The 27670-nt window shown below is 43.9% G+C and overlaps 1 protein-coding gene across 4 annotated transcripts in view; it reads right to left on the reverse strand.

Moving 5' to 3' along the window:
• Positions 1–27670, reverse strand: part of SHLD2 (shieldin complex subunit 2) — a 53566-nt gene that overhangs the window by 15516 nt on the left and 10380 nt on the right. For 2 of the 4 annotated variants that reach the window (XM_087872264.1, XM_087872263.1), the window contains exons 2-5: positions 20938–20993; positions 3738–5917; positions 2512–2619; positions 197–391 (exon numbers count right to left, since the gene is read on the reverse strand). In XM_087872264.1, the coding sequence (XP_087728390.1) occupies positions 197–391; positions 2512–2619; positions 3738–5178 (1744 nt within the window). In that variant the 5' untranslated portion in view covers positions 5179–5917; positions 20938–20993. The remainder of the gene's footprint in view (positions 1–196; positions 392–2511; positions 2620–3737; positions 5918–20937; positions 20994–27670) is intronic. The other 2 variants (XM_087872265.1, XM_034435388.3) reach the window with 1 other exon arrangement.

Genomic DNA, 27670 nt, shown 5'->3' on the forward strand with positions numbered 1-27670 from the left:
GAAAAACCAGAAAGTCCAGTTGCCTCTTGAAAAAGCACCTTTGGGACAACCATGACCTGGATGACGGAGAATCTCCATAGACATACAAAATCTATAGTTTTCAGCAATTACATCTCTAAATATACCTTTCCACCGCCATGCCATACACCAAATTTGGGGCCTTCAAGAAGTTCTTGGATTAGATACTCAAGCTCACCTATCAGCACTGTGATGTTGATGATTCTCAGCACTGCATGCACCAAAGTATCTGGTTTGAGCCGATTGAGAAGGACGCACGAAACGTTGTCCAGGCTCTGCCTTTGCCTTGGAGGGAGAGCTTGGAGAGGGCCGTGCTTTGCAGAAACGTAGGTCAGCAAATCCTGGAGAAGATGACTGTCTACTATATGGGAGGCTTGGGAAAATAAAAGAGATGATAATTGATCTCACCTTTGGCTATGGAGGTTGCGTATATTTCTTCTGTTGGTGGTTCTACCACCAAATATTACCAGCAAGTGGAATTAGCTTTATGTCCCTGATACGATTTTATTAAACAGGGATAACAGATACCGTGTTTTCCCAAAAATAAGACCTCCCCGGATAATTAGCCCTCCCCCTAAAATAAACCCTTCCCTGAAAATAAACCCTCCCCTGAAAATAAGCCTCGGGGTGCCATCAGCCAAACAATGTAGGCTAGTGACCCCCAGGGGGAGGGCCTTCTCTGTGGGGGCACCTACCCTCTGGAACCAGCTGCCCCCAAAGATAAGCAGAATCCAAGACCTCGGTGCCTTCTGCCGTGCCCTTAAAACTTTCTTTTTTCAGCAAGCCGGGCTGGCCTAACACTTTTTAAAATGTTTTTAATTGTTTTGTCATTGCTTTTAATTATGGGGCCAAATATATATATATCTTTTTAATTGTATTTTAATGTTTGTAGTTTATGTTTTTACTTTGGCTGTACACCGCCCTGAGTCCTCAGGGAGAAGGGCGGTATATAAATTTGATATAAAATAAATAAAATAAAATAAATTTCTCTGGTTAGGGTTAGGATTAGGGAGCCCCGTCTTCCTCCATGTGCCTCAAATAATAAGACCTCGAAAATAAGGCCAAGTGCTTATTTCGGGGTTCAAAAAAATATAAGACAGGGTCTTATTTTCGGGGAAACACGGTATTATTTTAAGCAATATGAACACCAAGGGAATATCATCCATTTCCTGCTTTAGCAGGGGAAATCTCCAAGGTTCCGTTATTCTGAAATTTCTGTGGACTTCCCTTGCTTACTATCGACAGTAGAAGTGGACATTCTGATTTCCATCATGGAGTTTGATTCTGCCATTAAAAGAGAGTTTAATCCTTTAGTCCTTTCAATAGGGAGGGACAATTGCATTCCATTAATTAAATAATAATAATAATAATAATAATAATAATAATAATAATAATAATAATAATAATAATTATTATTATATACTGCCCTTCTCCCGAAGGACTTGGGGCGGTGTACAGCCAAGATTAAAAACATAAATATACAATATCATAGTTAAAATTAATTAAAATCATTAAATAATTTTGGCCAAATTTTAAAACCCAATTAAAACCCAGTTTAAAATCATTCAGTTAGACAGCCCCGCCTGTCGGAACAGTAGCGTCTTGAGGGCACAGCGAAAGACCTGGAGGTCAGAGACGTTACGAATTGTCCTGCTCTGAACTTGATATACTGTAAATGTCATCTTAGGGCTTCCTCTGAATCCTTGAAGAACTAAACTTCAAAGTCTTATCCATTCTATCTGTCTTTTCTAATCTTTTAGTTTGTAATTTTGATCGGGAAAGCTCTCGTTATTACAGAATTTGAAGGGACCCGAGTACATAAATATAAACTGGCTGCCAAGTGTCAAATTTTGATCACGTGACGAGGGGGATACTGCTATGGTCATAAGTGTGAAAAATGGTTGTAAGTTACTTTTTTCTGTGCTGTTGGAACTTAGAGCAGTCACTAAACGAATAAACCATATGAAGAACAGCTACAGGTTTTGGGTCTGGCTAGAATTAGAATTAGGGGTGACATGATAGCAGTATTTCAGTATTTGAGGGGCTGCCACAAAGAAGTGGGGGTCATCTTATTTTCCAAAGCACCAGAAGGCAGAAGAAGTAATTGAAGGAAACTAATCAAAGGAGAGAAGCAACCTAGAATTTAAGGAGAAACTTCCTAACAGTGAGGACAATTAACCAATGGAACAGCTTGTCTTCAGAAATTGTGGGTGCTCCATTACTGGAGGCTTTTAAGAAGAAACCAGACAGTTACTTACCTGAAATAGTATAGGTTCTCCTGCTTGAACAGGGGGCTGGACTAGAAGACCTCCAAGGTCCCTTCCAGCTCTATTTTATTCTAACTTCTACATTCTGTCTGTCATTTGTTTAATTGACTTGGAAAAATATATTTCTATTAATAAAAGCTGCAAGAAGTTAATGGCTTGATGAAGGAAGGGAGTATCAGTTAGTGACGAAATAAGATTTCTCTGCCTGGAATTTGTCAATCCTCACCTTCCTTCGGATTAATAGCTGAACAGCTTCCAAGATTGACCAGCTTGGTCATAAAAGTTGATTGCAGCATCATTTCTCCAACCCAGCGGTTCTCACAAACGACGACATCTGCAAGAAAAAGACAGAGGAGATCCATCAATGGAAAATGAACTTGCCTTGGTGCCATTTGGTTTTGGGGTGTGTAACTCGTTTTGTTCCCCGTTGTCCATGCAGTTATCGGAATATTTTTATTTTGCACTTTTTTTAAAAAAAAAAATCTGCACTTACGGAAGAGTTTCCAGGTCATGTTTAGAGTTTATGGAAGATTATGGCTTAGGTTTTGTTTGAACAGCATAATAATTGTGAAAACTAAGCATATATAAATATCCCTCTTACAGTTGAAAATGTACTGTATTTTTCGGAGTATAAAACGCACCTTTTTCCCCCCAAAAAAGAGGGTGAAAATCTGGGTGTGTCTTATACTCCGAATGTAGTCCCACCCAGCTTCTCAGATGGAGGTTTCAAAGGCTGAAAAAAGCATCAGAAATGAAGCTTCAGAAACGAAGTCCCCAAACGGAGCTTCAGAAAAGAAGCCTCAGAAACAGAGCTTGAGAAAAAAAGCCTCCAAGCAGGGCTTCAGAATAAAGCCCCCAAACAGAGCTTCAGAAAAAAAGCCTTCAAACAGAGCTTCAGAAAAGAAGCCCCCAAACAGAGCTTCAGAAAAGAAGCCTCAGAAACAGAGCTTGAGAAAAAAAAAGCCCTCAAACAGGGCTTCAGAATAAAGCCCCCAAACGGAGCTTCAGAAAAGAAGCCTCAGAAACAGAGCTTGAGAAAAAAAGCCTCCAAACAGGGCTTCAGAATAAAGCCCCCAAACAGAGCTTCAGAAAAAAAGCCTTCAAACAGAGCTTCAGAAAAGAAGCCCCCAAACAGAGCTTCAGAGGCTTTTTTTCTGAAGCTCTGTTTCGGAGGCTTTCAGAGGCAGAAATATATTTTTTTTCTGAAACAGGGTTTCAGAAGTTTCAGAGGCAGAAAAAAAAGCAAAGCAAAAAAAAAAAAAAAAAAAAGCAAGGCACAGAGCTCAAATCTAAGGAACCTGTTGCTAAAATTCACCTCCGGGAACAGTTGATTGAGGGTATTCTGGTAGGCCCATCCACCTGCCAATCAGCTTTTTTTTAATTTTCCTCCCCAAAAACTAAGGTGAGTCTTATACTCCGGTGCCTCTTATACTCCAAAAAATACAGACTCACCTGTGAAGAATACAATGTCTCCAGGGAAGATGGTAAGTGATAAAAATGCTGCTGTTCTCCACAACACAACCTTCTGTCTCACTTCTGACTGATCGGCAACGACTACTGTGGCTAAGGGGACTTTGCAGGATGCGGTACTTCCCACCTTGATTTCTTTGATATGACAAGGATGTAGCACCACCACCAAGATGGAGAACTTTTGGCTTTTCTCAACACAATCCTTAAGCAATGATAGTGGCTTCTGAGCTTTCTCAATTCCTGGGATCCTGGTTTTTCCAGTTTTTTTAACCGGACGAAGAGGAGAACACGCTAATTTGATTCTTTTGGATAGCTGCTGATCTCCAAAAGTAAAGCGAGAAGTCATCACATTATCATCAGTTGCTTGAGATCTTTCAGCATGGTGCTCTTCTGGAGAATGTAGCTGTCTTTTCCGTTGGGGTTTAAGGTCCCGTCCTTCAGTTTTAACAGGTGAAGAAAGAAGACTACGTTTTTTGAAATCTGAGTTATCTTGACTTGAGTTATCGGAGTCAAAGAGTTGAATGGAAGACTCAAAGTTGGCTTCACAGTTTGTGTCAACTTTCTTAGCAGCTGTATCACCATCTTCATTTGATTTAAGTAGAGGTTCTCCATCTGCTGTGTCTTCCCTACAAGGCAGGGCCAATTCTACTCCTTCACCTGCTACAGGTTTATTTTGCATTTCATTCTGTCCTACGGCATATTGTCCTGAGCAGAGAGCTACTTGGCTTAAAGTCAGAATACTAAGGAATTCATTGTCTGTTGATAGAACAAGATTTGAAGGTGCATCTAGCAGGTTGCCGGGTTTCAATTCATCTGCTTTTTGTGAACATGTTTTCAGATACTGACTCAGGAGTAGATTTTCACCCTGAGGTTGAGACTTAAGATAAGTTGGGTTGTGATTAACTACCACACAATTTTTAAAGTCCTTCATCTCAAAAACCAAAGGAGAAGAATCAAGATGGTTATCTATGATACAACCAGCATTTCCTTTGGTATAATTCTTTTTGCTTTGTTGACATTCATGGTGCTTTTTCTGGTTCCCTCTGCTTATATCGCTGCAGACAGAAGAACCATCTTCAGGTGACTCACCCAGGACCTCCTTTTTATGGCTGAAGGATTTGACACATCCAACAGATGTTGCACAATCGGTCATAAAGACATCAACCGAGCCACCTCTTTTTTCAAAGTTTACTGGGAAGTGATCTTTGGAATTGACAACCAAAACTGCATCATTTGCGGTCTCATAGTCAAGAGGCCTGAAGTTTGTGCTACAAAGGTTAAAAGTGTCATTGGTAAATGAAAGGTGTAATTCTCTCCATGGTTTCTCATTAGCCGAAGAACCATTCTCTTCTTTGGGGTTGCTTGGAGCAGTTGAAAGAATGGGTGCACCAAAGAACATGTGAATTTGAGGTCTTCTGGACATTTTGTTTTCCTTGCAGGATTTGGATTATGGGGAAAATGTATGTTGTGATGTACACAACAGTTCATTTTATAAATAGTGCCTAAAACATCATCTTTACTCATTCATAGATTCTCAAACAATTCATTCAAGGATTGTGGTGCTAACCTGTCATAAAATATTCAAGAAACAAATTCCATCCATGGAATTTTGGGGAAATGCACAATAATAAATATTCATAAAAATACTCAAAATGGATTTCATCAATGGAAAAACATTGAATTTATAGTGCTCTTGGAGTTTATATTCTCTGTATTTCAAAATTAATTTTATTTTGTACTTTATATTTTGAAACTCTTAGAGAATACAATGGTCATTCTACCTTTTTATTCTTTAATTTACTGTCAAAAGCTCCTCCTAAACCATTGACTTCCATCAATATAGACAAAGAAAAAGGGGACACAATGTATACACTGAAACATTGTTGTTTTTAAAAATGGTAAAATATCCAGTGTGGTTCAATACCATGAAATGAAAAAGTCAAAGATGAAAATCTCCCAATTTTCTCTGTTGAAATGAGGTAGACCATTTTTCACCTTACTGGAAACTTCAAGCTTTGTGTTACGTTACCAAGCGTAAAAAGTTGATTTCTTGCATCAGCAATTTTTGACTATTATGGCAAAATATACTCTGGTAGAGTTTGGGAGTCAGGAATCCAACATCTCTTGTAGAAATCTCAGAGGTTTTGTTCTATTGGGAAGAACTGAAAAACATACAAAAAGCCGATTAAGCATTTTAATAACGATCTCCAGTTGTCTTCTAAAATAGGAGTTCAGTAGCATACACTAATCGCTTTCCCGATATAGGCAAAAATGTTGAATGTTGATGCTTATCTAACCATTAGAGGTCACCATGTCCTCAGAAACCTCCATGGGATGGCCATGCATATTTTTTATACTTAATCCAGTTGCAGAAAATTACAGCATCATCCAACCATAATGAGGAACTTGATCACTTAATCTCCAGTTTCAAGAGTTAAATATAAAGTTTATATTTCCAATGAAAAGCACTAAGATAGAAGTCCTCTGAAGATAATTTGAATCATAATCATTATTTCAAGCAAAATGTCCTGAACTTTTGGACATCGGAAACACATTTTTTTTTCATTCCGCTTTTGTAAACAGCGTTTATAAAATATAAAAAGTAAAAAAATAGGGAAAAAAAGATTTCCAGAAATAATGGTATTTTTTTGGTTTGCGCTACACAATTGCATACAAATACAAAAACATTTAAGGATTTCTAGTAGGCCTTTCTTAAAACTGCATATAGCAGGGGTGTCAAACTCGATTTCATTGAGGGCCGGATCAGGGTTGTGTTTGACCTCGAAGGGGGGGGGCATTGTCAGCTCAATATCACTCGTGTCGGGGGCGCCTTTGCTGGCCCGAGCGCTCTGCCAATGAAAACAGGCTCCTAAGCTCCCTTTTTGGCTGCGACGACCTCCTGCAACCCTCTGGCTGCAAAAACGGAGGTCGGGAGGGCCACCAGACCTCCATTTTCACTGGCAGAGGCAACGCGGGCTGGTCCTTTGCTGTTTCTAGGGTGGCCCTGTGGGCCGGATCTAAGCACCCCGGGGGCCCAATCTGACACCCCTGGTTTATAGTCATTAAATAAATGCAGCCGAAAAAGATAAAGAGAGCAATACTGGGAACTTTCCTTTGTGTTGTTTGCACGGGAAAACCTCAGAGCCAGCTTACTCTACTTCTGTAACTTTAACTTCGTTAAAGTATACTCCAGAAGTATAATGGGCAGAAGTCTTTCCTTGCTAGATGACTGAATGGGATGGTTGACAATTGATCCCTTAAACCCAAAGGTGCTTTTCCAAAAGACAATTGGACTTTCTTGGGGTTTTTTTCCTTGAAAATGTTTCGCTTCTCATCCAAGAAGCTTCTTTCATTCCGAACTGAAGAAGCTCTTTGAATGAGAAGCGAAATTTTCTCAAGGTAAATAAGAAGAAAGCCCAGTTGCCTTTTGGAAAAGCAACTCTGGCTCAACCACGACCTGGATGATGGAGAATCTCCACAGACACTGGTACCAGGAATATTTTATTACTACAGTATACAGGAAGCACAGTAATAAGCTAGAAGAGATAAGAACAGAAGATGACCTATGCAGAAACCTACAGGTCCCAACGAAGACCATCTGGTGGCAACATTGGTCAGTTACAAGCCATCTCAGACAAAATTCTGAAAACCTCCTTCCCTATCCTATTTTTCCCCCCTATACATTTTATTGAGATTATCATACTATAAAATGAAAATGAAAATAAAATAAAGGTAGTAGGGAAGCAGGGGATGGAAAGAAAAGGAAAAGAAAGGTGTAGGACCGTGATGGTGAACCTATGGCACGTATGCCACAGGTGGCATGCAGTGCCCTCTCTGTGGACATGTGAGCCGTCGCCCTAGTTCAGCTCCACCGCGCATACACGCGCACCTCCTGCCAGCCAGCTGGTGGTCAGGTTTCTGGCGTGCATACGCAGGGGGCAGGGCGGGAGGGCGAGTGCACATGCGTGGGGCGTGCGGGGAGCTGCATGCGCATGCAGTGTGTGTGTGTGGTGGCCACAGGTGCATGCAGGGGGGGCGCATGTAGGAGGGGCACAAGGTCATGTTCTGGGGCTGCACGCGCTTTGGGCACTCGCTCCAGAAAAGGTTAGCCATCACTGGTGTAGGATAAGGGGAAGAAAAAAAAACGGTATTGAGTTCCAATCTTTTTCATTGCAGTAAAGTACAATATGAAATCACTACAAACATTTGTAGATTACCAAACCAAATAAACCAAGGATGGAATTAACAGATGAGAATTCAAGGATCAAGTAAAGGGGGGGAAAAAAAGAGAGAAACTCTTAAATTCAATGAAGAATAGTTTCAGCTAACAAATTTAATGCTTAAATATTTAAATAAAATCTGTAGGAGTGAGTTAAGTCGGTTTGATTGGGCTCAAACATGTTTATTCTGTATTATAATCCTGGGAAAATTCCATAAACAGTCGTGTATCAGTAATAGCCAATCACAGATTAAAGGTTATGCTATGTTTAACAAGAGACATGATGAAATTTTAGGCAGTGACCTACTATCAGCAAGATGGAATTTGCTATCTGTTGGGAGAGTTCAAAAGTAAAAAAAAAAAAAAAAAGGAATAACAAAAGTAAATATTTCAGGAAAAAAAAAATTGAAATTCCACTCCATCCTCATTTGTAGATAAATTACATTTACTAGTAAAAAGGGGATTTTTTTTAAAAAAAATTGATTTATATGCCGCCCTTCTCCGGAAACTCGGGGTGACTTACAATGTGCTAAGCAATAGCCTTCATCCTTTTGTATATTTATACAAAGTCAGCTTATTGCCCCCACAACTGGGTCCTCAATTTACCTACCTTAGAAAGGATGGAAGGCTGAGTCAACCTTGAGCCTGGCGAGATTCGAACCTGCAGTAATTGCAGGCAGCTGGTCTTAATAACAGGGTGCTTTAGACCACTGTACTACCAAGGCTCATTTTAGATTTGTAACTTTGTAATGTTCTCAAAATTTCAGAATCCTCAGTTAGTATTTATTTATTGGAACTGTTGGGAATCTTGAGATTGCTCAGCAAAACACCGTTGGAAGATTACTTGAAGGAGAACACATATTAAGCAAAAAGGCAACAAAGTGAAAATCGTGGCCGGCCATTTCTGATCTGTCAATTGTTTTCTGGGACCGGTCCCTTAATCTGTAGACCCACTTCTGCAGGGCTCTTGAAGCAGGTCTGACATCACTTGCTGCTACTTTTAGTTGCATATTTATGTTACCTTAGACACAGGAAAAAAATTGGGCTTTCGATGGGTCTGCATCTACAAGGTGGAACCCTCTTGGCTGGTGAAAATCCCCCATTGAACTTATAGAAGTGGTTTAACATAGAATAGCAAGGTTGGAAGGGACCTTGGAGGTCTTCTAGTCCAACCTTCTGCTCAAGCAGCAAACCATATCCCATTGAGGACAAATGGCTGTCCAATCTCTTCTTAAAAACCTCCAGTGATGGAGCATCCACAACTTCTGGAGGGAAGCCTTTCCACTGATTAATAGTTCTCACTGTGAGGAAATTTCTCCTTAGTTCTAGGGTGATTCTCTCCTTGATTAGTTTCCACCTGTTACTTCTTGTCCTGCCCTCAGGTGCTTTGGAGAATAGGTTGACAACCCCACCCCCTTCTCTGTGACAAACCCTCAAGTTCTAGATGACAATTGTCATGTCATTCCTAGTTCTCTTCATTAGACTAGACCAATGATGGCTAACCTTTTTGCCATGACGTGCCAGGAGGGGGGGCGGGGGAGGTTTGCGTGTGCGCGTGCCCACACACATAATTCTATGTATCCCGCCCTGCGCATGCGCACGTGACCCCCCTCCCACCCCTGCTCCTGGTACATGATGGTCCTGTAGGCCCGTTTTTCTTTCTCACTTGGCTCCAGATCCCCTCTATGCATCTGGGGAGGGCGAAAACAGCCTTCCCAACCCCCTCGGAGGCCATCCGGAGGCCCAAAACGGCCCCTTTCAAAACTTCTGGTTTGACAGGAAGTGACTTTTTTGCTGTCCCCAGCCTTCATAAGGGAATATCTCTCCCGGCGCCTTAAGTTTGGAAGCAATTCCATAGGTAGAAGGCGTAGACATTTTGGTGAGGTAGGGACGTTTAGTATTGGAAGGAACCCTAGACCGCTCCTGAGTGAAGGAGTGGAATGTCTGCCAGTGTGAACTGAGGTAACGGAATGTGAGGCAACCGGCAGTTGGAAATTTTCAGGTGGGGTGGGGGAGTAGGACGTCTAACTCCTTAGCATCAGAGCGTGTGAATATACTGTATATGAATATACTGTATATGAAATATTAATTATGATCATTTTGAAAAATCCTTTCTTAGCGAGCACCTAGACGCCAAGAGGAACATACATGCCAAATTTCAAATTTGTAGGTTTTACCGTTCTGGAGATTTCGTGATGAGTGAGTGGATTTCGCTTTTATATACTGTATATAGATTACTGTTATGGATGATTAATCCTAAATCATGAACCAGGCCACCCCAGCGATGCCCTTGAAGTGATGGCCCAGTGCCTGGAGGCTGTACGGATCTGGATGGGGAGGAACAAGCTCAAGCTCAACCCTTCCAAGACTGAGTGGCTGTGGTTCCCGGCATCCCGATATAGTCAGCTGACTCCATCGCTGACTATCGGGGGTGAGTCTTTGGCCCCCGTGGAGAGGGCGCGCAATCTGGGTGTCCTCCTGGATACGCAGCTGTCTTTGGAGGAACATCTGACGGCTGTTGCCAGGGGGACCTTTTGTCAGGTTCGCCTGATTCGCCAATTGCGCCCCTTTCTTGATCGGGATTCCGTGTGCACAGTCACTCATGCCCTCGTCACCTCTCGCCTGGACTACTGCAACGCCCTCTACATGGGGCTCCCCTTGAGGAGCACCCGGAGGCTCCAACTGGTCCAGAATGCGGCCGCGCGGGTAATTATGGGAGCTGCATGGCGCTCCCGCATAACACCGCTTCTGCGCAAGCTGCACTGGCTCCCAGTGGTCTTCTGGGTGCACTTCAAGGTGTTGGTTACCACCTTTAAAGCGCTCCATGGCATAGGACCTAGTTATCTCCAAGGCCGCCTTCTGCCACCGACGACCTCCCATCGACCTGTGCGCTCCCACAGAGAAGGCCTCCTCGGGGTGCCATCAGCCAAGCAATGCAGGCTGGTGACCCTCAGGGGGAGGGCCTTCTCTATGGGGGCACCCACCCTCTGGAATCAGCTGCCCCCAGAGACAAGGAGAATCCAAGACCTCCGTGCCTTCCGCCGTGCCCTTAAAACTTTCCTTTTCCAACAAGCCGGGCTGGCCTAACAAATCTTTTAAATGATTTTAAATTTGTTTGTCTTTTTAAATTTTGGGCCAAATTGAGATATTTTCTTTTAATCTGTTCTTAATGTTTGTATTATGTGTTTTTATCTGGCTGTACACCGCCCTGAGTTCCCAGGAAGAAGGGCGGTATATAAATTTGAAGTAAAATAAATAAATAAAAAAATAAAATGAACTGAATAGGGCAACTAGATGAATTAAGTCTATCCCAACCCAGGGCCTGGGGGAAACCAAGCCAAGTTTGGAGAACCTTCTGAAAGTGAGAAGGCCGTTCCGTAGGAGAGGCATGGTGAAAGAAAAGACGTTATCTTCTGAGACCTGTCAAATAATACTTCTTGAGTAACAAAAGCCAACCATGCCCATCTTGCCAGATATTATCACACTGCTGTTTTGTGTGAATACTGATTACCGTATTTTTCGGAGTGTAAGATGCACTCTGCCCCCCCCCCAAAGAGGTTGGAAATGTTGGTGCGTCTTATACACGGAATACAGTCATTTTTGGCCTCCCAAAGCCCCGTCCCGCTCGTCCCATTTTTGTGAAAAAATGGACCTGTTTTTCACAAAAACGGGGGACGCAGAGGGTTTGGGAGGCCTGCAGAGTGCTCCTGGGGGCCAGGGAGGGCAAAACCTTTTTTTTCTTATTTACCTCTTCGAAATCTTGGTGTGTCTTATACACGTCTTATAGTCTGAAAAATACAGTATATTCCAGATAGCATTTATCTCTGGTCCATGTGAAAAACAGGATAACTAAGTCAAAGTAGCAGTTGTTAGCTCTGGTCTTCTACATGAAGAACATCATCATTTTAAATTTTCTACTCCTAGACTTGAGGGGAAAATGCACAATGATCAAAATCAGTACTATGGTTTCTGACTATTCTAAGGTAAAGACTAAACTTATTGTTAAGCCTACTTCAAACTACTTTTTTTAGTTTGAAGTAGGCTTAACAATAAGTTTAGTCTTGCAAAGGAAGGTGTGGAACAATTGTATGCTCTGGCCTTATCTGGCCTCCAGCTCCAAAATCATGTGTGGCCTAAAAAAGGTGGCCTCTAACCTGGTTTGATCACTATACTTAGGAAGCCTCCATCCTCCAGTGGAGGCTTGATGGCTTTGCCGCTGTGAGCCAAGAAGGACAAGGGTTGAGCAAGCACACTGCAGCACTGGTCAAACAATTTGCTCAAGTTCTTAGATAAAATCGAATCTGGATAATTGCAGCTATGAGAGGCCTAACCTGGGTTTTGTTACATACATCCTCGTTGGTCATTTCATCCCTAGACAGGGATTATTTGCCTAGTCACTTCTATAGACCGCATATACATACAGTACTCTTGGATAAAGAGTAGGCTGAAGGTCAAAGTAGACATGCAACGGAGAGTAGCCAGAGGCGGCCACCTTTCAAAAGGCTGACCAGTACACATGATCCCCCACCATTAATCCGAAAGCCCAGTTGCCTTCTGGGGGATTTTATTGATTATTTAATCAACTAATATCCTGCCTTTCTACTCAAGTCTAACCTAACAAGATTGGTTTAGTGAATCCCAAAAGTATTCTTTACAATAAACATGCCATATGGCATGCCTGGCAAAAGTTATTGTTATTATTAAAAGAATGTTTTACCAATAGCCAAGCCAGGGGAGATTTTGGGGGATGTAATGACATTTGAGGTGCCTCCCTGTTGGTTTTGGTGTTGTTCAGTTCCTTGTGAATTGTGAATGTGAATTCCTTGTGAATCATCATGATCATTCTCATTTCTTCTTCTTCTTCTTCTTCTTCTTCTTCTTCTTCTTCTTCTTCTTCTTCTTCTTCTTCTTCTTCTTCTTCTTCTTCTTCTTCTTCCTCTTCTTCCTCTTCTTCTTCCTCCTCCTCTTCCTTTCTGCTCCTCTTCTTCCTCCTGTTTTTTGGTTCTAATTGCCAGTGTAGCCTATAGTCCTGGCATGTCTTGGGGTGGTGGGGTCTCCCATTAATTCCAATCAAATCTACCCCTACTTTGGTTTTTAGACTAAGCTACTGCCACCTGTTGAGAGTCCCCTTGGTTCAACGTTTCTGCATCTCCCTGGGGGCTTAATGGTCACCTGAAATTCTAACTTACATTTTGACCGTGCAATACAGTTTAAAAAAAAAAGGTTAATGTTACTGAATGGGGGAAAAATATCTGCCACTCACATATCCTGGTTGGAAGTGAAAAGGCACATTTCCATTAGCACAGTTAATTATTACACCATTTCTCAATATGTTCCCCATATGGGTAGCCAATAGAACATTCCCTCTTTATCTGTAAAGTGGTCAGAGTCTTATAGATGGGTCAATGATCTATTAAAATCCAACTAGTTGCATCAGCAGCTTTTGAGCTTTGCTAGGAACCGCAACCAATTGTTGAAACTGCTCTTACCACACTATTTGAACACATGAAAGCAAGGAAGAGACCGAGAGGAAAAAAAGTACTTGCACAAGCATGTTAATAAGATGAAGGATTTGTACGTGCGATTCTTGATCATCTGCTATGGTTTGGGCAATACTGTTCGGTACGTTTTTGTACTAAGGCCGTACGAGTTTTGAAAATGATTTTGAACAGAGGTTTTGGAATACGTTCAGACACACACCATGGAACATCTCTTTAAAGAGGACAGGTCTTTTTTTTCTTTTTCAGGTTTCTTGAAAAGGGAAAAAAACCCAGTCTTTGCACTCTTCCCATTCCAGATCCATTCTTAGGAATCTTTTCTGAAACATACCCAGCCCTACAGGATTTATACAGCCAAGTCTTAATATTGTGGGATTCAATGCAGTTCGAGGCATATACAAAAAGAGAAAGTCCAAGAACATGAAGCAGACCCAGAAGAAGATGGAGAGACCACATCAAAGACACCCTACAACTGTAATGGTGAACCTATGGCATGCGTGCCACAGGTGGCACGCGGAGCCATATCTGTGGACACACGGGTGTTGCCCTAGCTCAGCTCCAAAGCGCAGGTGTGAGCTGGCCAGCTGATTTTCGGGCCTTCCGGGCCTACCGGAAGTCAGGAAACGGCAGTTTCCGGCCTCCAGAGGGCCTTGCGGGGGTGGGGGGAGAGGCTGTTTTTGCCCTCCCCAGGCTCCAAGAAAACCTCTGGAGCCTGGGAGGGTGAAAAATGGGCCTACCAGTAACATTTTTGCCATTGCGTGCCAAAAGTATGGGGGGCAGGGTGTGGGGGGCATTGAATTATGGGTGTGGATATGCTTGCATGCGACCCTCCCAGGCTCCCCCCACTTTTGGCACACAATGGCAAAAAGGTTAGCTATCACTGCCCTACAACAACATCAATTAACAATGGATGAAGCTGGCAAAAGAGCAAGAGCCAAAACTTTGCATCTCCTGAGGAGGAGGAGGAGGAGGAGAAGGAGGACGACGACTTAATGCAACATTTATTTTTCTGCAACTATGATTCCAGATCACTTCTCTCAATGGCCTGGATTACACCTTAGAGAACTGTAAACTATATTTTACCAACCATAAGGCCAGGCTCGCACATTGTAATTATTCAGAATTACAGAACTCGCACTGTAACTTAGCGCCAGGGATGTTAGTGTTCGTGCCAGCTGGTGTTACTATATAGGAAGAATAGAGTTAGGTTTGAAATGGACAGGTTACCACAAGCCACTGTAAAATCTGCAGCTATCTCGAAATCAAGTTAATCGTTATTTCTTAGAACAACAGATAAGGATAGGCATCAAATTAGATAACTATGTATGCTGAACACCTGGGTGCCATGAAAATAATAATGAAGATTTGGATCACCTTGGCTATCAAGTGGGCAGGTCATAGCTAAAATACAGCTGGGATATTCCAGTTTTTGACTGAAAAAAATCAGCAAGGGGCAGATTTTATAGACTAACAAGCCATTTAATGAGATGCTCTAGGTTATCAATAACATGCAGCTCATGCAGCCAAAATTTAACAGGCAAAACTACAAAGTGCATTTTTAAAATTAAGCCTGCGTTGCAACTGCATCATTAGTCAAGTTTAATTTTTCAGTTTGGTGTTGCATAAAAAAAGCTACAAAAGGGAATTCACATAATAAGCTGGTAAATCCTTAGGGTATTTGCTCAGATGTACTGTGCTTTTCTACGGAATATATTTTGGCCAGTCTCATTTGATTGCATTTTAAAGTTATTGATCTGGTTTAAATGACAACAAAACTGAATATTCAGAAAAACTTGGGACAAAATCTTAGATCAAAGGAAGAACTGCTTTTTAAGAAATTCTGAGATTCAATTCATGACATTTTCTACATAATCTCCCATGTCTGTAACTTTTAACTGGGTGAAACAGCGCATCAAAGAGCAAAACCTTTTCAACCAACATATCTCACACAGGCTAATTTTACGGAATGCCAGGACTTGTGACTTCCATGGGAATCAAATTCTCATGTTCCTTGACATCTTCCCATGAATCAGTGGGGAGGCCTCAGAAGCTTGCAAGTTTTTAAAAAAAAATCATTGGGGATCACCCAATGACCCGGCTGATGGCGGGAGCACGGATTTGGACTTGCAATTTCTTTCCTGCGAAGTTCGCAAGGAGAAAGTCAATGGGGACCTTGCAGGAACTCAACGGGTCACGGGTTGTCTAGTCTACAAAGAAAATGCCACGTAGCATAACCAGATTTGACCCTGAAAACTGGCCCAGCATCGACTTCAATGGATCAACAACATTTAATGAGCTGTGGTGGCGCAGTGGTGAGAATGTAGTACTGCAGGCTATTTCTGCTGACTGCCAGCTGCCAATAGTTCGGCAGATCGATTCTCATTGGCTCAAGGTCGACTCAGCTTTCTATCCTTCTGAGGTCGGTAACATGAGGACTCAGATCAGGGGTGAAATGCTACCAGTTAGGACCGGTTCAGCCGAACCGGTAGCGATGGCGGCAGGTGGTTCGGAGAACCGATAGCGACGGCAGCGCGAGCTCCGCCCACCCATCCAGTCATTGTTACTTCCTGGTTAAAACCATGTTTTTTACCCTGTGCGCATGCGCAGAAGGGTTTGCACATGTGCAGAGGGTCCGTGCGCACGCGTGATGCATGCACTTCTGAACCGGTAGGTAGATTTCACCCCTGACCCAGATTGTTGGTGTTGTCACAGGTGTCAGCGGCCTGTGCAGATTGTAGCTGATTCTGACAATGAGGAGGCTGGTGTGGTGCTGCGCCAGAGTCGAGTCGGACAGTGAGAAGGCTGGAGAAGATTTGGTGCCAGAGGCAGGGATTCAGCCAGGGCCTTCAGAACCTCCAGAAGCTCCTTTAAGTGAAGAGGACGAAGAGGAGGAGCCTCTTCTCAATGCACGGGCGCGCAGAGCTGCCAAAAGGCAGGAGTGGCTCCTCAGGAGGAGGTCTCCTCGAGAGTAAGTCTTGGGGCTAATTGGCCACTCCCTTAGCCTATTTAAGGAGGAACACCACTTGCAACAAGCTGTAGAGAACAACTTTAGTTCACTCTCCTTCATGTCTGCAAAATTGCTTCTGCGCTTTCTGCCAACTCTAGTAAGACTCTAATTACCTTGTCTTAGAATTCTGGTAGGCTGTTAAGACAGTGCATTTTTTTTTTTTAATTTGATTTATATGCCGCCCTTCTCCAAAGACTCAGGGCGGCTTACAATGTGCTCAGCAATAGCCTTCATCCTTTTGTATATTTATACAAAGTCAGCTTATTGCCCCCACAAACTGGGTCCTCATTTCACCTACCTTAGAAAGGATGGAAGGCTGAGTCAACCTTGAGCCTTGGCGAGATTCGAACCCTACAGTAATTGCAGGCAGCTGGTCTTAATAACCAGCTTAATAACAGGGTGCCTTAAACCCCTGTACTACCAAGGCTCTTCCAAGTGCATTAACTTACTACCAAGTGCATTAACAGCCTTTGGTTGATAAAGACTAAATTATTTGAGTAAAATAAGCTTTGTATAGAGTTTGCGTGTGCTGCGTTCTTTGGGGTCCATAGCTGGGGCAGAACAGGGAGTGGGGGCAAAAAATTAGGTGTGAGGATAAGAGAAACATGTGTGTTTTTGCCACTCTTTTCAAAAAGAATGGAGGACAGTCATTTTCCATCACGGAGAGAAGCAACATAGAACTAAGGAGAAATTTCCTGACAGTGAGAACAATTAATCATTGGAACGGTTTATTTTTGGAAGTTGTGGGTATTCCAATACTGGAGGTTTTAAGAAGAGACTGGACAGCCACTTATCTAGAATGGCGTAAGGTTTCCTACCAGAGCAGGGGTTTTACTAAAAGTCCTCCAAGGTCCCTTCCAACTCTGTTACTCTGTTTCCTTATTCTTCTAGCTATTTGCTCCTATTTTTCTTTCCAGCTTTATCACCAAGTTCACTCTATGTTCTTTGTTGCTATCTATATCTCTCTTTATTATTTTGGACAACTGCAAGATGAAACTTCCAACACAACAAGATTTAGTTTCCTTATATTGAATCCTCTCACTTGAAAAGGATCTATTTCTGAATGACATGTGTTTGTACTTTGTTTCGGAATGTTTTATGTAGATGTTCAATTATGATAGGATCACCAATCCCATGGAGTCCAACAAGATATATCTTTCTCGCAATTATTCTTTCCATACCCACATTTTCTAATTAAAAGCCATCCATCATTATAGGTTCTAACCAGATTCCAATAAAAATGGGAACTCGGAGAGAAGTTAGGAAATAAGAATTTTGCATTTCCTAGAAGTCTATGAAGTAGAACACTTGGTCTGAAACGTAAACAAATACCTTTGGCACAATCAAGGAAGTTTACAGTTATACAATATGGAGTGTTCCTGTTAAAATGTAACTAATGTGAAAAATGAATGCATAACTAATCAAAGACCGTATTATGCAATGAATGAGAGCAAGGAATGGACTCGCCTGTCACAAGACAGCTACGAGAAGGGACTGCTATTGTGCTCAGCAGAAAGCTAGCTTGGAAAAAAAAAATCAAAAGATGGAGGACTCTTTAATAGCAACATCAAATTGATCATGGGGTCAAGGAGAAGCTTTGAAACGTTTGGCGTATTTCGACTAGGGGAATTTAAAGGGATTGAGGAGGAGCGTAAATCATTTATTAGGTTTATATTACTACCCAGGGTAGGTTTCTGATACAGTTTCTGCAATGAAGTGGCTTCTTCATCATCATTTTTTTTAATTTCAGTGATTATGAATTAAAGTTATGAATTAAATTATGAATTAAAGTTCAGTAAATATAATGGTGGGAAATACTACACACACACACCACAGCACACTGTACTATATACACAGACACCTAGCGACAGAGAAAAATATAAAAAATCCTTTCTCACTCTTATGGGTGGTATGTGTCTTCCTCAATCTAGGGTCCTCTACCATAGGCCTGGGATGGATGGACGGATCAGAGGCCTGGGATGGATAGATGGATGGATGGACGGACAGACCAGAGGCCTGGGATGGATAGATGGATGGACGGACGGACGGACGGACAGACAGACCAGAGGCCTGGGATAGATGGATGGACGGACAGACCAGAGGCCTAGAATGGATAGATGGATGAGTGGGTGGGTGGATGGACAGACAGATGGACAAGAGGCCTGGGATGGAGGGTGGATGGATGGAATGATAGACCAGAGGCCTGGGATGGATGGATGGATAGATAATAGATGATAAATAGATAGAAAGATAGATAAATAGATAGCGTATTTTCCCAAAAATAAGACCCAACCGGAAAATAAGTCCTAGCATGATTTTTCAGGATGCTTGTAATATAAGCCCTACCCCCAAAATAAGACCCAGTTAAGATTATCAGCCAGGTGGATGCATTTAATGCCTTATTTCTCCAAAAATAAGCCCTAAGCAGAAAATAAGCCCTAATGCATCTTTTAGAGCAAAAATTAATATAAGGCCCGGTCTTATTTTTGGAGAAACACGATAGATAGATAGATAGATAGATAGATAGATAGATAGATAGATACCATATTTTCCCAAAAATAAGACCCAACTGGAAAATAAGTCCTAGCATGATTTTTCAGGATGTTCGTAATATAAGCCCTACCCCCAAAATAAGACCCAGTTAAGATTGTCAGCCAGGTGGATGCATTTAATACCTTATTTCTCCAAAACTAAGCCCTAAGCAGAAAATAAGCCCTAATGCATCTTTTAGAGCAAAAATTAATATAAGACCCGGTCTTATTTTCGGGGAAACACGATAAATAGATATGTAGATAGGTAGATAGGTAGGTAGGTAGGTAGGTAGGTAGGTAGGTAGGTAGGTAGGTAGATAGATAGATAGATAGATAGATAGATAGATAGATAGATAGATAGATGATAGACAGACAGACAGACAATCTAACTATCTATCAACAGACAGGCATTCAGGTAAACATCTTCCCATTGTCTTCCTAAGAAGACAGTTTGGAAGGACAATACAGTGAGTAACATAGTAAGGCCAACACTCAGTCAGTGAGAACTCCAGTGGTATTCTGATGAACATGTTGGAGTGGGATTGGGGAGACTCAGGTTCAGATTCTCCCTCAGCCATGGGTAACACTGGACCAATTCTCCCCCTCTGCCCACCTACCAAATGTGCCTTGAACTCCCAGATATGAATCTAACGAAGGAAGAGGAGGGGCACCAAAAGCCACCGAAAACTTCAACAACTAGACAGAGCAATGTATTCCCTCTGTCTGGTCCCTGGCGAAGATCAAATATTAGTACAGTATTTGTGCCCCAGACTCGCAGACTGTAAATACCCATCCAGATAAGCTACTTTGATCCAGAGTTCCCTGGAGCTGGATTGCTATTACGTGGGATTTTGTGTTTTAGTTCAAGATGAATGAAAAGTATTCTTAAGGAACCCCCAATTCTCTTTACGACATCTCTGCTGCAAAAGTTCAGTGAGAAAAAAAACATTTTATCGCATCAGGATGGGCTCTTTTTCCTAAGCATGCTATGGTCAACTCCTCTGAATTTCCTGACCCCTCTGGAGCTGCTTGAAGGTCTGCCACCGGGAAGAGGGCCTCGATTTACTCTTCAAAGCACCTGAAGGCAGGACGAGAAGCAATGGGTGGAAACTGGTCAAAGGGAGATCCAATCTAGAATTAAGGAGGAATTTCCTGATGGCGAGAACAATGAATCAACTCCAGAAGTTGTGGGTGCTCCATCGCTGGAGGTTTTCAAGAAAAGATTATCTGAGATATACCATGTTTCCCCAAAAATAAGACCCTGTCTTATATTTTTTTTGAACCCTGAAATAAGCACTTGGCCTTATTGCCATGCTCTCAAAAGCCCAATTGGGCTTATTATCAGGGGATGTCTTATTTTGGGGGAAACAGGGTAGTAAGGACTCCTGCGCTGGGCAAATGATTGGACTAGATGACCTCCAAAGTCCCTTCCAGCCCTCATACAAAGATTCTATTATTCTATAACCGTGATGGCGAACCTATTGCACGCATACCACAGGTGGCACGCAGAGCATGTGCCTCTGCAGGCACGTGAGCCATCAACCCAGCTCAGCTCTACCGCGCATGTGTGCGCACCTCCCACTGGCCAGCTGATTTTCGGGTCTCTACCACACATGCGCGGGGCGCATACAGGGGGGGCACGTGCGCATGCAGGGGTTGCGCACGCATGCACGGGGCGCATGTGGGAGGGGGTCGCGCACACATGCACAGGTCCGGGGAGTCATGCATGTGTGGGGGGCGAGGGGAGCACAGGGGGGTCACGCGCAAATGTGGGGGTGGGGTGCAAGGGGGGTTATGGCGCGTACACACGCGCTTTCGGCACACGTTGTTCTATAATGTCTTTCACAGCTCAAAACCGAGATTGCTGAAATGACAGCTCGGCGTGAAAAATCAGAAACGAAGGGCAATATTTCTTTCTCACTCTCACCTCTGTGCACCTTGAATGAAGAATTTCCCTTTCATTCTCTTCATTCTTCCAGCAGTCTGTAAAAAAAAAAAAAAGTTTTCCAGATATGATGGAAGATAAGATACCTGTGTGGGCCAAAGCACTGGGCACTGCTACCCAAATATCTCCAAAATAAATACTGTGTTTCCCCAAAAAGAAGACCCAGTCTTATTTTCTTTTAGGCCCCAAAATAAGCACCAGGTCTTATTTTCAGGGGATATCTTACCTGCTTACCTTAGGACCACCACAGCCAGGCTTCCCACGCCCCGACACCTGTCACACTGGTGCCCGACTTCTTCTGCGGCTGCTCACAGCCACTCACGGCACTGGTGCAATGTGCCACACGGCATCCTGCCACAAGTGAAGGCACCAGCGTGACGAGCCATGCAGCGTCCTGCCACTCACGGCAGCACTGGCATGACATAGTACACGTCCTGCTGTGAGCGGTGGCACCGGCATGCCACACTGTGCGGGGTCCTGATGTGAGCAGCGGCACTGGCTCAACACACTACACACCTCCTGCCCCAAACAGTAGCATCAGCGCAACGCGCCACTGGGTGTCTGGCTGCGAGTGGCCGCAAGCGGCCGGAGAAGAAGTCACACAGCAGCACGACAGGTGTCGGGGTGTGGGAGGTCTGGCTGCGGTGGTCCTAAGGTAAGCAGTTGTGGAACGCGTGGGACAGCTCCAGCCCCCCTGCCTTAGCTTGGTTTTTACGCATGCACCTAGCCCCACCTTGTATAACCAGATGGTGGGCGGGGCTTAACTAGGGCTTAATTTTGAGGTAGGGCTTATAATTAGGTGCATGTGTTAAAATCAGGCTAGGGCTTGTTTTTGGGGTAGGTCATATTTTCGGGGAAACACAGTAGAAGCAGCAGATATAAACCCCTCTGCTTTGTGAGCCTTTGTGAAATAAAGAAATAAATTATTATTAATCGTAATTCACATTTCTGGGTCCAATTTTCTCCTAATGATTTTGATTAAAAGTGCTAGCAGTTGGAGTCCCTTTCCAACGTGTCATGCTAATTTGCGGAAGATTATATGAGGCCAGCAGAACACAACACCCCCCCCCCCAAATTGTGCGCTGTTGAACAAATGATTGGGGGGGGATATAAGCAACTTGTCTTGCTGGCTTATTCTTAATTGCCGATAATGGTTCTGCCATATTTCTGCTCTGAAGAGTTATTGCAAAGTTTTGAGAGTGTTATAGCGCAGGATACAAAGGCCGGCACAAGAGACAAAAGGTCTCTTTGTAACCATCTAGGATTCAGACCATAAACTTCGCCTCTTCTGCCTGTGAACAGCAGCGCAAAGGTTCTGGAGTTTAGCTATTTGCAAGACAAAAAAAGTACTCAATTAAGTCCCCCCCACCAATTGCCTTTTCTGGAAACCCTGAGGTCAGCCAGATTTCTGCTCATAAACGTTTAACTGTCATTTGCATTTCACTGCAGTGCTGAAGGTTGCCTGGCATTTCCTCTGTTGGCTTTCACTGAGCAGTGGTGGCCAGATTTTTTGCAAGGTGTGTCCAAGTGGGGGTGGCGTTTTAACGTTTTGGGGATCTGCGTGGTTTTGTCTTTTATTCCTCTATCTGTGCTAAGGTTATTTATTTGGTTTTTATTCTGCAAACCACTAGGAGCTGAGCTGAGCAGCACACCAATACTGCCAAACAAATATATATGACCTTGTTAGTTTTTGGCTTCAAAGATAATAAATTGGTAAAAATCTAGTTGCTCTTTGACTGTGGACCAGATACGTACGTGGCAAATGAACAGAAATGCTGATTCAATATATGAGCAGTGAAATACAGGTAATCCTCGAGTTACGACAGTTCACTTAGTGACCGAAGTTACGCGATAAGGCCCCCCCAAGTGTCTACGACAAAGCCCCAAAATTATGAATGTTGCATTACCTCGGCAGTTGTTCGCCCTTATGAATGACCGCAGAGGCACTGCAACATTCACCTTCTCACATGACTTCAGGCACCCATTCTCTGCAAAAGCGGAGATCATGGCCATCAGAACCTTTCACTCTCAGCACGAAAAGCATTTACAAGCTGATCGGACGTTAGAAGTGGAATTGTCCTGTTCTCCTCTCCCTCAAAGGCAAAGAAACCGCAGCAAAGAGAGATCCTTGCAAGATGAGTCCGGCGGTGGCAGGAAGGAAGGTGGGAATCATGTGGTATCTCAGTGGATCAGGGAGACCTTGGGTAGCCTGTTCCATCACTAGCCCCCCCACCCGGCCCTCCCCACCCTGAGATATCTCGTGCTCTTAATGATTAGCGAATGCGTGGGCGAAAGCAGGGAGTGATCACATTCAAGTGACGTGATTCACTCCTACGAATCCTCAGAGTTACGAATGTAATTGGCAGGCTCTATTACATTCGTAACTCGAGGATTACCTGTACAGTTTTATATAAAAGTGTAAAGACAAATGAAAGATCTCTCCATGTTCCTATTATCTTTAAAAGAAGCCACCAAATTCTCAGTGTACCTATTAATGCAAGCAGGGATGTCACTGGGACTTACAGACAAGATTCAGAAATTGGGGGGATTTTTCTCTTTTAAATACCTACCCACCCCAGCAGGAAAATGAATAAGGAAAATCAAGCATGTTTCCACTGTAGCAGTTTCCACTTTACCAGACCAGTTCTTATAGGAATGCAAAGTTCCATATCCACCCATGGCAGTACAGATAATCCTTGACCTATGACCATAATTGAATCCAAAATTTTAGTTGCTACGTGAGACATTAGTTACATGAGTTTTGCTTCATTTTACGACCTTTCTTTGCCACAGTTGTTAAGTGAATCACTGCAATTGTTAAGTTAGCAATGCAATTGTTAAGTGAATCTAGCTTCCCCCTTGTCAGAAGGCCGTAGAAGGGGTTCATGTGTCCTCAGGACACTGCAACTGTCATAAATGTGAGTCAGTTGCCAAGCGTCTGAATTTTGATCACATGACCTTGGGATGCTGCAATGGTCATAAGTGTGAAAAACGGTCATTTCACTTTTTTCCATGCCGTTGTAACTTTGAATGGTCACTAAATGAACTGTGGTAAGTCAAGGACTACCTATAACTCTCTGGATGTATTTCTTGAACTGGGAATTCCTTATTGTTCCTTGTCACCCCACACAAGGAAAGTGCTGGACAACACGCCAGCCTCAACATGGCTATCCAGAGAAGAAATGGGAATTCCAAAGTAGGCAAAAAAAAAATAAATGTATTTGCAGACAGGAAAATCCTTGACTGATTTTGCAGTGGTGTAGAGAGCTGAGAGTTCAGCTGCACAGGGGTGGAATGGTCTTCCTATCTTTGATCTCTGCTCTATGTCGCTAGCTCACTTCTTTCATTCTGGAATCGTACCAGCCCTGTTCACGAGACCAAATGTGAAATACTAAACGGATACTAAAAAATACTAAATGGAAGGTGCAAAGGGCAACAGGTACATGCCCTTAGCTTGTGCCCCAGCCCCTACGTGATCACAAGCTGAGGAGTACAGAGTACCATGCCATGACACTGTGGCAGCTGATCTCTTTCAGGACACCATGGAAAGAAAGAAAGAAAGAAAGAAAGAAAGAAAGAAAGAAAGAAAGAAAGAAAGAAAGAAAGAAGGAAGGAAGGAAGGAAGGAAGGAAGGAAGGAAGGAAGGAAGGAAGGAAGGAAGGAAGGAAGGATTTTAACTTTTGTACATTATTCTTGCCTTGGATAGAAAAACATATGTGGAATCTAATGGCACTCTGAGATTTGCAATAAAGATAAGTATAGGTAATCTTCAGGTTATGAGCGTTCCTTAGCGAACGTTCAAAGTTACATGATAAATGACCCGTAGCATTTTCAAACAAGTCCCGTAACTATGAATCTTGCAGCACCACGGCAGTTCTTTGCCTTTATAACAACCGCAGTCTCTGCAACATTTGTCCTGAATGTTGCCGGCTGAAATGGAGCTTCGGAGAGGCAGATCCCCACCTCAGAAGCTCCCTTTGGTCCTCATGCTCCCCACAATTACTCTCCCCCACAACCTGCCGCACCAGGTCACTTACCTTGTGAAGACAGTCTCCTCTCCAGCCTCTCAACTGCATGCACCCCTCTACAGTTCCATTCGGGATTCCGTAGGCCTCGCCTAGCAGGTTGACGGCCGAAATGGAGCTTCTGAGGGGCAGATCCGCCCCCCGACACTCCATTTCGGCCTGTAATGTGTTGGGGGAGCCCTGCGGAGGCCAGAACGGTGCATGGGAGGGCCGGATCTATCCCTTGGAAGCTCCATTTTGGCCTGCAACAGGCCGGGGGAGGCCTGCAGAGGCCCGAAGGGAGCATCAGGGGGTGGATTCGCTGGGAGAGGCCTGAATGGAATTGCAAAGGGGTGCACATGGCTAAGAGGCGACTGCTTGCTAGATCTTCACAAGGTAAGTGACCCGGCGCAGCAGGTTGGGGGGATGAAGCAATTGTGGGGAGCATGAGATGTTTCATTGGGGTTGGGGAGGCCTTGGGTGGTCTTACGCAGGTGGCCTGTTCCATCAGTAAGCCCCCCATGGGCTTTCCCACTCTGAAATACCTCATGCGCACTTAATGAGCCTCACATTTGATTAGTGAATGCATGGGTGAAGGGAGGGAGTGATCCCTTTCCATCTACAAGATTCACTCCCACGAAACTTCGGGTTACGAATGGAATGGGCAGGCTCCATTTCATTCCTAACTCGAGGACTACCTGCATATGTGGTTGTGTTAAATGATTGGGGTGTTTTAAATCTGTCTGGGCCAAATTTGTTTAATTTGGTTTTATTCTGTTTTTTAAATTTTATATTTATGTATTTTATTGTTTGGCTGTTCACCGCCCTGAGTCCTTCAAGAGTAGGGTGGTATATAAATCAAATGAAGACTAAAGACTAATGCCTTATGTCTCTATATGCAGCCTTATGTGATTAATGACACATGTCAAGTACAATGACAGCCTAAGTGGATTAGGCCCTCTCTGTCATTTCTTTCTTCCCTCTAACAGGAACTGAATGTAGGCTGACCTACACATTCTCCAGTAACCTAGGCCACACTTCCTTTATTTCTACTGTTATTTGATTTTTATTGGTCTCTTGTTATATGCAATGTTTCATTGAGAGCCCAAAGATTTGGATAAAGAGTTTCCTCAACGAATTCTCCTACTTGTGTGACTTCCATTACAGCTCATGGAGGGTTAACACTAGTTCATCAGGGACCGGGGGGGGGGGATTCCTCTTTCTTTTGAAAAAAAATCCCCTCTAAACAGAAGGAAGTGCACCACGGGTGAAATCCAGCAGGTTCTGACAGGTTCTGGAGAACCGGTAGCAGAAATTTTGAGCAGTTTGGAGAACCAGCAAATACCACCTTTGGCTGGCCCCAGAGTGGGGTGGGAATGGAGATTTTGCAATATCCTTCCCCCGGGAGGTGAAGGACCTGGCAGGTATTACGGAGACCTGGTTGGGCCAGGAGGGGGGGGGTTCCCCTCGTTGAAATGTGCCCGCCAGGTTTCCAAGCATTCCATCAGCCGAGGTCACAGGGGAGGGGCGGGGGGGGGTAGCGGTTATCATTAAAGAAGGTCTGAGACCGAGGGAGGCCACTGTTCCTCAGACGGCCGGCTGTGAATCCCTTTTTGTGAAATGGGGTCATGGGGTTCAGATGGGTTTGCTGATCACGTACCTGGCTCCCTGCCACGTGGCAACAGCCCTGCCCGAGCTACTCAACGTCATCACCGCGGTGGCGGTTGATACCCCTAAGCTTATGGTCATGGGGGATTTCAACCTGCCGTCCGTGGGCGAGATGTCAGAGATGGCTCGGGAGTTCATGGCTTCCATGACAGCTATGGACCTGACCCAGTTAATTCATGGCCCTACCCACACAGGGGGAAACACGCTGGATCTGGTTTTTGTCTCTGGACAGTGGTTGAGGGATCTTGATATAGGGGATATAGTTACTGAACCCTTGTCATGGTCAGATCACTCTCTCCTTCGTCTCGACTTTCGAACCGCTGCACCCCGCCGCAGGGAGGCAGAGCCGGTAAGATGGTTCCGCCCCAGGCACCTGATGGAATCTGACAGATTCCAGACGGAGCTTGGGCCATTTCCTGAGGTTCTGGCACACGCCTCGACTGGAGACCTGGTGGCCGCCTGGGATAGGGCGGCTGCTAGTGCTCTGGATCGGGTCGTGCCTTTGTGGCCTCTGACCCAGCGCCGATCTCAATTGGCTCCTTGGTTTACCGAGGAGCTGAGGGAGTTGAAGCGCCGGAAGAGACGCCTAGAGAGTAGTTGGAGGGCCAGTCTTCTTGAATCTGACCGGACACTAGTAAGATCCCACATTAGGAATTACTTAGTGGAGATAAAAGCAGCGAAATGTAGTTATTTTGCTGCTCTTATTGCGTCATCAGATAATCGCCCGGCCGCCCTCTTTAGGGTGACCCGCTCCCTGCTCCACCAGGAAGCGCGGGAGGACCCCTTGGAGGGTAGAGCCGAGGATTTTGTTCAGTATCTGTATGACAAAATCACTCAGATTCGGGAAGATTTGGACTCCGACTGGGTAGTCTCAGGGGGAGAGACAGGGGCAGGTCTTGAGAATGTTATCTGGGATGAGTTTGATCCTGTGACCCCTGAGGACGTGGACAGGATTCTGGGTAGACTGAACGCGACCACTTGTTTATTGGACCCGTGTCCTTCCTGGTTAGTACTGGCTTCCCGGGAAGTGACACGAGGCTGGC

The sequence above is a fragment of the Pantherophis guttatus genome, chromosome 6 (assembly GCF_059756535.1).
Source record: "Pantherophis guttatus breed Tessera chromosome 6, ASM5975653v1, whole genome shotgun sequence".
Taxonomy (NCBI): domain Eukaryota; kingdom Metazoa; phylum Chordata; class Lepidosauria; order Squamata; family Colubridae; genus Pantherophis; species Pantherophis guttatus.